Here is a 9,195-nt window from a genome sequence, read left to right as displayed (position 1 = left end):
CAGTTGACACAATTTTTACAACAGCGGTGTCAAGTTTTAGACGCAGTTGATAATAAGCGTAGACCTAAAGAGACACCCTCAGTTCCAAGTAACAAATATCAACAAACAAATAAGGCAGGCAAAAAGAGTTCTTACTCAACGACAGCACACGTAAAGTGTTCCGACAACAATGCATGTCCCAGCTGTAAAGGCTCACACAAATTATTTCAATGCCAATATTGTTGAGAAAATCTATAGGAGACAGAATTAAAGAAGTTAAACGTCTTTCTTTGTGTATAAATTGTCTCAAACTAGCGCATAAGGCAAATGAGTGCTTATCAGGTAATTGTAAAATATGCAATAAAAAGCATAACACATTACTGCACTACTCGCGTTGTCCATCGCCCACTAAAGCGAATGAACCACAAGACGAAAGGGAAATAGGTCAAGGTCAAAACACGCTCGCTGCAACCACATCTCTCGAGCAGGAATGTGAAGGTAAGATATTCGCTCTACTAACAGTGTACCGCAGAATCTTAGGAGACCACCAAGCGTTATGCTATCCACAGCTGTAGTATATGTTAAAGATAAACAGGGTAATTTTCAAATGTGTCGAACACTTCTCGATTGTGCTTCTCAATCCAACTTCCTAACAAACAGAATGGTTCAATTACTGGGACTAACAAAGCGTAATAGCGTTGTACACATAAATGGTATAGGTAATGCTAATACAAGGTCATGCCATAGCGTTCAGGCTACAATTAAGTCAAGACATAACAATTATTCAGCCACATTAGACTTCATCATATTACCGCAAATATCACAAGACTTGCCTATGGTTCGTGTAGACACGTCATTGTGGGAAATACCTTCCAACATTAAATTAACAGATCCTAGCTTCAACATACCACAGCGTATTGACTTGTTATTGGGTGCGGAAGTACTCTTTGATCTACTTTGTGAAGGGCAAATAAAATTCAAGGCAGGGTATCCAATCTTGCACAAAACATTGTTTGGCTGGATTGTAGCTGGAGAAATAGACGATCAACCACACATTTCGACAAATGTGTGTCACCTCTGCACAACAGGAAAAATACAAGAGCAATTACAAAAATTCTGGACGATAGAAGAATGTTCAACGAAACATCCATTAAGTCAAAAGCAAGCAGAATGTGAAAGACACTTCAAAGAAACACACCGGAGATACGAGACTGGGAGACTCGTCGTCAGACTTCCCTTTAAAGAAAATGTGGGGAATCTTGGCAAATCTAAGGAGATTGCAACGAGAAGACTTTATTCAATGGAAAAAAAGGCGTATGAAGGATACTGAGAAAAAAAGGGCATACATAGCGTTCATGAAAGAGTACGAAGATTTGGGCCATATGGAAGAAATAACTAGAGCAGAGAGCGATACAATGATGCCAGACTACTATCTTCCCCATCATTGCGTAATGAAGGAGACCAGTACTACTACGAAACTCAGGGTTGTATTTGATGCATCGTGCAAAACAACTTCTGGACTTTCATTAAATGATACGATGAGAGTCGGGCCTACAATCCACGAAGAATTATTTTCCATAACAGCAAGATTCAGGCAACATCAATACGTCATGACAGCTGATATAGAGAAGATTATTGCTTCTTGAGGGTTTTCTCTCCACAGTGTTTTCTGGTAGTTTGCATCTGAATCATGTTCCCTAATGTTGCGATACAAGATATATCGACTCAAAACTGTAACATATGGTACTGCAGCAGCTTCTTTCCTAGCCACTAGATGTCTTCAGCAACTAGCCGTAGAAGAGAAGAATTTCCCTAAGGCAGCAGAAGTTGTAATGAGGGATTTCTATATTGATGATCTTCAAACAGGTACAAACACGAAGAAGGAACTACATGAATTACAAGGTCAACTCACAACCCTTCTCTAAAGAGGTGGTTTTTGTTTGAGAAAATGGTGTAGCAACGACACTTCACTGCTTTCAAAAATACCCAGTGAACTTCAAGAATCCAATTTCACCATTCAACCAAATGATGATTGCATCACAAGAAGTTTAGGATTGTTGTGGAATCCCATTAAAGACACATTTTCTTTCTCTGAAACTGTGAAACCAAGAAACAACCGTCAACAAATCACAAAAAGGACTATTCTTGCTACAGTAGCGAGCATATTTGATCCCTTAGGATTAATAGGACCAGTTATTCTTAAGGCAAAAATATTTCTGCAACGTTTGTGGGAATTAAAATTGAATTGGGATCAAGAAGTTCCAGCCCCATTGCATTCAGAGTGGGAAACTTTTGAGCAGCAACTTCAAGAGTTGGAATCACTACATTGTTCAAGAAACACAATCGCAGGTACAAATTCACGGATTTTGCGACGGATCTCAGAATGAATATGGAGCTTGTATATATGTAACATCTAGCACAAAAAATGAAAAAATCACAGCAAACTTACTATGTTCAAAATCTCGAGTAGCACCTTTGAAGAAGACAACTATTCCTCGCCTAGAACTTTGTGCAGCTTTGTTACTTGCACAGCTAACTCAGAAAGTAATACAAGCATTACATTGCAAGATTGATAAGGTTGTTTTATGGTCAAATTCCACCATTGTATTAGCATGGATAAGAGGACCTTGTTCTCAATGGAAGACATATGTTGCAAATCGTGTGGCGTAAATTCAACAACTGACTTGTAACTATGAATGGAGATACATCAGAACAGAGGAGAATCCAGCAGATCATATATCGAGAGGATTAACACCGTCAGAGATTCTTGATAATGAATTATGGTGGCATGGGCCTTCCTGGGTATCTGAGAAATTAGACTTACAGACGAGGGAAGATGTTGTGACCTAAGCGATGTTCCCCAGCGACGAAAGAATACAGCAGTAATGGTTTCTACAACACCGTGTCAACTCTTAGACAGATATTCATCATTAAGAAGATTGCAACGTGTAACTGCTTATTGTCTACGACTTGCGCACAACATGAGAAGATCTAATTGTGACAGACAGCATGGACATCTTACAGTAAGTTAATTACATGAAGCACTCGAATGTCTTATTAAACTATCACAGCAACAAGCATTTCACAAGGAATTAAATGCATTTAGATCAGGAAAGGAAGTCGACAACCAAGGTCAACTGAGAAATTTGAACCCATACTTGGATGAGAGGCAAATCATCAGAGTCGGAGGAAGATTGTCAAGTTGCAGTTAGCTGGAAGTACAATAGGATGTTTCTCTCCTTCAGTAAGATCTGCTGCATTTAAAGTTAATCGCTCAAGAAGAACATAAGAAGCTATTGCATGCCGGGCCTCAATTATTGTTATCATCCTTGCGACAATCATATTGGCCAATACGTGGACGGAACTTTGTTTCTGAAACATGTGACACACTGATGCACAACTTGACGAACCATCCTAAAGATGGTAAACAGATGATGGGAGATCTACCAGCTGACAGAGTTCAACCAACAAGACCATTTCTTCACAGCGGCGTTGACTACTGTGGGCCCATTTACCTTAAATCGAGTAACCGAAAGGGAGCCAAACTCCATAAGGCATATATAGCACTTTTCGTGTGTTTTGCGACTAAGGCGGTTCACATTGAACTTGTTAGTGATCTAACTACAGAGGCGTTTATTGGAGCCTTAAAGCGATTCATGGCTCGTCGAGGAAAATGTGCTAAACTGTATTCTGACAATGCAAGTAACTTCGTTGGTGCAAAAAGGGAACTACAAGAATTGAAGAATTTATTTGAATCAGAACACCATAAAGAAAAATTACATAATTTTCTAGTAGCTGATAACATCACGTGGGTTTTTATTCCAGCAAGATCACCAAACTTTGGAGGCTTATGGGAATCATCAACTAAATCTCTCAAATACCATTTAAAGAGAGTTGTGGGAAATGCTTCACTCACCTACGAGGAGATGAACACTATTTTGACACTGATTGAGGCTTGCTTAAACTCTAGACTCCTAACACCATTATCAAATGATCCAAACGACCTACATCCTTTAACACCTGGTCATTTCCTAATAGGCGACGCACTCACTACCATGTCAGAACCTAACTTGAAAAATATTCCTGTAAACAGACTTTTGAGATGGCAATACATACAACAACTTCATCAGCAGTTCTGGTCCAGATGGTCAAAGGAGCATCTATCAAGTCTTCTAGAACAATCTAAGTGGAGAAGAAAATTCCCCAACCTTCTGGAAGGTGATTTGGTGCTCATCAAAGGAGATAACATTCCACCTCTAAAATGGAAAACTGGACGTATTGTGCAATTGTTTCCTGGGAAGGACGGAATAGTACGAGTGGCGACAGTGAAAACTACCAGAGGTACAACAACAAGATCTATTCGTCAATTGTGCCCGCTTCCTAAGGAGAGTTAATGTGTTGGTGTATTCATAGTGTGTACATTGTGTGATTCATAGTGTTGTGTTGTGTGTGCATTATTCTGTTTATGTTTATATCACTCATTCATAACTTGCGTTATCTATTGTTGTGTATATTAAGTTCATGAACCAAATTAATCATTCATAGATTGTTGAAGGAATTCCTTCAAGGCGGGCGGTATGTACAGAACTAGCGTTCTTCTAAATAAAAACTAACGCCAGTAAGTAAATGAAGAGGCAACAACATAAAAACTAATACTTTTTCTTCCCAGCAGGGGTGTGTGTGTGTATAAAAAACATAACACCAAGAAAGCAGCGGTAGCTACGTGTATTGTGTTAATATCGCATTAATCCACATATAATAATGTTCATTTAGCAAGTTTGTTTGTATTTTTTGAATTCATATTATCTTGTGTTATGAAAAGCAAATATATTGAACAGTCTCAAAGCAACGTCGAAGAATTATTAAGAAACCAGCGCCTACACAAGGATTACATCGACCAGACCTACTGATTAACGTGGAATCCGAACCACATGAGCTCCCGCTGGGAATCGAACCCGTGTCTCCCACTTCAATTTTTGACCGACTGTGCACATAGTTAGAAAACATTAAAATATGTCCGATGTCACCCCGTGTGGTGGGATGATTTCGGACACCATTGCATTTCTGCATCGTAGTCCGAAGCTGTGTCACTATATGTGAAATCGGACCGTAAACAATATTTGACAACAAAACGTAAGGTTGTCGGATATTTATTTCAATGTTTTCATAGTTTCAGTTATACATTTACAACCACATTTAGCATAATGACATACCAATATCCTTTAAACTTTCAAAAGAAAAATACATATTGGTCTGAAGTAATATAACGATAGAGAACAAGAAAAAAATATTGCACATACAATCATGTTCCATCTATCCACTAGTGCTTTAGATTAATATACGCTTTCATGCAAATACTATATATCTTACCTCTGACTTCACGAGGCTTAGCTGACACTCGGAAAATCCGTTCTTTCCCAACTTTATCTTCATCATCCAGTTAGCCATTTTGTTGAGATATCCTTTCACAAGATATGTTTTATCTTCAGATGTTAAAGGAAAAGCCCAATTTGCAGCCCTAAGAATGCCATGTACTAACATGGTTTCCTCTTCTGCACTTAGAACAGTTTGGTCTCTCATTAATTTTGTTGTGTTTATTTTCTATTGTCGAACGCTGCACCTGATAAGCATTGCTGCTTTACGATAGGACAGTCTTCCCTCCTCCACTCATGAATAGCACTTTCAAGTCGTGTCGGGTCGTAATTTTATTTTGGCTGTACGCGAAATAATAACGTGGCATCGTCCGAAATCACCCAGATCACTCCACTCCACTTCAAAATACTATTACAACTTCGAAAGATGAGAGGTTATTGCTTGTGTAACTAACGTATAATCTTAGTAAGTAACTGAGGGTTATTATTCTTGCCAATAGATTGCAAGCAGGGGCAAAAGTAAATCTGAAAAGGTAGGAAGACGCATAACGTCACGCAGTCTCCCTTGCCTATCTTTACCCATTGTAATTTTTTAGAAAGTGGGAGGACGTTACATATATTTTCTAGCAGTGGGCGGACGGCCTCACTCCGCGTTCTCCCGCACTTTTACCCATTTTATCAGGTTGTTTCCCAGACTACACTTTTTCTTTCTTCACACAATGGCATTTCTACCCATGTATACATGGGTGGTAAATAACATTATTGCTCCGATATTTACATCTAATGCATGAGGCACCATTAATTGACCACCAGCCGAAATCGCGGCTGTCTAGATTTAACAACAGCAGATTAAACTACAGAAACAACAAAATAACTTGCAATCGTCCGATTTCATCCAGTGCATCCTATTTAACCCCATTTGATATACAGTATTTATAAAATTTTCCATTCAAATATGACTGCTCTTTGTCAGTAAAATGCAGATTCTTTACTTGCAAATAAATAAATAAACACCTTCATTTACAAATAAATAAATAAATAAATAAATAGACAGGATTCGAACTCATGTTAAAATAAACATTAGTACACGAATCCATTACGTTATCTACTAGATAAAAAGCATATGTCTATTATTCTATTCGGTTTGTTTCCGTTACTGTTCTCTTGACGGGGCACTTTCCACAAACTTTAATCTCGTATCGTGTATTATACCAGCTTTTAAATTTTATCTTCTTTTTTTGTTATATTTTATGATTATTTTCTATGTCCCACTTAAATATTTATTTGGAGGCAATGCCCAGATAGTCTGTTTCTATTAGAGAATACTCACGTTGCTCAGTAACACAATGGACGATACATATATTTCTCTTGTAAGCAGATCCGAGGGACGTAAGGATCTACTTTTGAATTTAGGCCCTGGAAAACAGTCTAGATTTTTGTGTCCAGAGGTGTACAAATAGTTCTGATTTACGTAGGGATTACGAGTGGGATCGCGTAGCGTAGTCACTAACGCTCTCGCCTTGGATGCGAGTGGTCCCGAGTTCAATTACCGGTGGTTACATTCAATCGAAAAACTGTAACAGTTTTTTTCAGGTCCGCCATCCCGAATGATGGTTTTACTGGTCCTTCTTTGTTCAGACCAGGCAAATACCGAGATGGTACTTAACATACAGGTTTCAGGCCGTTTCCTTCCTTCCAAATTCTTTTCTTCCTTTCTTATTCCTTGGACAGTGGGCTTGCCAAGAGACATCATCACTTCTGCGTGACGGGCTTAAGCCCGTACATGCCGCAAACGTCCGGACCATGTATAAATAAATAATTAAAAATCAACGTAAGGACGAAGAAATTATAACAAAAAATCCTGAAAATTAACAAATACATAGGTATTACATTAATTGTATTTTAAAGTATTCTCATAATAATATAATAAGCCACGGGAACTGAATTCAGAATTCATGCGAGATTGCGGAACACAGACTCAGTTACCAATCAAACTAAATATAGCAAACATTATTTTTTAGACGATGGGCCACTCGTCCACGAAGTTCGTTCAGATCTGGCCGGTAGTTACTGAAAGATAAAGTATCACATACACACTCATCTACATACGAAGTGAACCTGTAAGCTCTCGTATGCTTATCCCGGGAGCTAATAAACACAGTGCATGTGGTTCTGCTAGAACTCAGTTTATAAATGACGATTGATTTGAAGCTACAGTATGGGCTTCGTCGTAGCTAAGCGGTTAGCGTACGTATATTTGGCAGAGACCCAGATTCGATCTCCCGAGGAAGCTCATGTGGTTTGGAACCAACGTTAAGCTGCAGGTCACGTCTCACATAGCCTCGCTGTTAAAAGGGACGTTAAACCCAAAATCAAATCAAACTCCGAAGTACAGTAGGGAAGCGAACATTTATTACACTTTCTAACTATGCTATGCTATGCATAAATAATACAAGTATCACAGGATAATTGTGTCTGTCCACCCGCTTGTCCATAGACATCACGGAAAGACTGGTAAGAGAGAGAGGCAAGAATTGTTTTCCTGCAATCGCTTCAGCTTTCCGAGAATAGATTCTAATCTCCACCCTTATGTCTCAACTTAAATGGTAGAACTCCAGAACGACCTGCCGGTTTCAATATTAATCTCTATTGAGTAAAAACCGTAAGAGATAGAGATAAATTACTTTTTGATATGAATTCAACTTCCCAAGATAAAGTTGGGGGCGCGGTGACTCAGTGGTAGAGCGTTCACCTCCGGTGCTTAGGGTCCCTGGTTAGATCCCAGCTCGGGCCGTGTGGACTTTGTGGTGAACAAACACCGTGCTCGTGGGTTTTCTCGGGGTTCTCCCGTTTTCTCCCACTTTCTTCATTCCACTATTTCATTCATCTCTCATCATCACCGTCTCCTTTAGCCTAACCGGCATAATCGTGGGACGTAAAACTTAAAGATGTCATTTTATATTCCCAAGATAAAGTTTATCTCAGTCTTTAGGCCACTGTTCAAACCGAAGTATAGTGGAATTGCGATTTCTTTTTTCATCGTTGATCGCTTAAATTTGCATATTTCTAAACTTACCGTGGTTTCTAATGTGAAAAGACTCAATTTGTAAGGTATTTCTGAATGTATACACTACTTAGATTGACCAAGTGATCTCGCTTGCTAAGCTGTTCCTAGCACTATAAACAAACTGTTATTACTACTAGCTATACTATATGCTTATTATTACTATAGTTGTCTTTAGTTTATTACCCTTTCAGTTATCTACATCACGAGACATTGAATAGCACAAAACTTTATTCAAACTGAGTGAAAAGTACGGGATTTTGAAAAAAACAGTCAGTAGATTGCATTATTCTGTAGACTGAGCTGTGATTTTATTGCCTGAAACCTGCAACCACAACGCCTAAAGCAATAATTTGGTGCTAATATATGATTCTCATGAGTGAACTACTTTGAGCTAATTCATATTCCCATCAGCACTGTTTTTAATTAAACAGGGAACAATGCTGCAAAGTACATAATCCTACAGCCTGTACTTTGTCGACGATACTTTACATTGCTTCTAAGTTCGTGGTTCTTGCTCACACTGATTTCATGTAAATAATTTTCACTGCAAATGTACATTTTTCTAGATGTTTAGCAACACGATAACGATCACAAAACCTAATGAAAAATACGCGTGTTTTTCTAATTTACTTCCAGCTACAAATACTGAAATTTCCTGGCAATTTCAATAATGATTTCCACAGGTTATTTTACGAGTTCAATGTTTTAAACAAAAGACAAACAAGGACATACACTCCGAGATCTCGTTAGTTAAGTATCAGTGAAAACGTATTTTAA

The 9,195-nt window shown here is 38.4% G+C and overlaps 2 protein-coding genes across 2 annotated transcripts; both read left to right on the top strand.

Annotated features, from left to right (window-relative positions):
- Positions 1 to 640: 640 nt before the first annotated feature.
- LOC145671578 (uncharacterized) lies at positions 641 to 1,309 on the top strand. The gene has a single exon (XM_081740766.1). The coding sequence runs from the start codon at positions 641 to 643 to the stop codon at positions 1,307 to 1,309; it is 669 nt and encodes a 222-aa protein (XP_081596892.1).
- Positions 1,310 to 1,679: 370 nt separating this feature from the next.
- LOC145671577 (uncharacterized) lies at positions 1,680 to 4,373 on the top strand. Its single transcript, XM_081740765.1, has 2 exons — positions 1,680 to 1,845; positions 3,805 to 4,373. Exons 1-2 carry the CDS (start codon positions 1,680 to 1,682, stop codon positions 4,371 to 4,373), a joined length of 735 nt encoding a protein of 244 aa, XP_081596891.1.
- The last annotated feature ends 4,822 nt before the right edge of the window (positions 4,374 to 9,195 follow it).

The sequence above is a fragment of the Thermobia domestica genome, chromosome 15, assembly GCF_964235325.1.
Source record: "Thermobia domestica chromosome 15, izTheDome1.hap1.1, whole genome shotgun sequence".
NCBI lineage: Eukaryota > Metazoa > Arthropoda > Insecta > Zygentoma > Lepismatidae > Thermobia > Thermobia domestica.
This window is presented reverse-complemented; position numbering and strand designations above follow the sequence as displayed.

Bases quoted from the DNA above. Each gene is read 5' to 3' on its own strand.
- LOC145671578 (XM_081740766.1), top strand. From the start codon at position 641: ATGGTTCAATTACTGGGACTAACAAAGCGTAATAGCGTTGTACACATA.
- LOC145671577 (XM_081740765.1), top strand. From the start codon at position 1,680: ATGTTGCGATACAAGATATATCGACTCAAAACTGTAACATATGGTACT. The intron at 1,846-3,804 runs GTACAAACACGA...TTTTTATTCCAG, and splicing joins TATTGATGATCTTCAAACAG to CAAGATCACCAAACTTTGGA.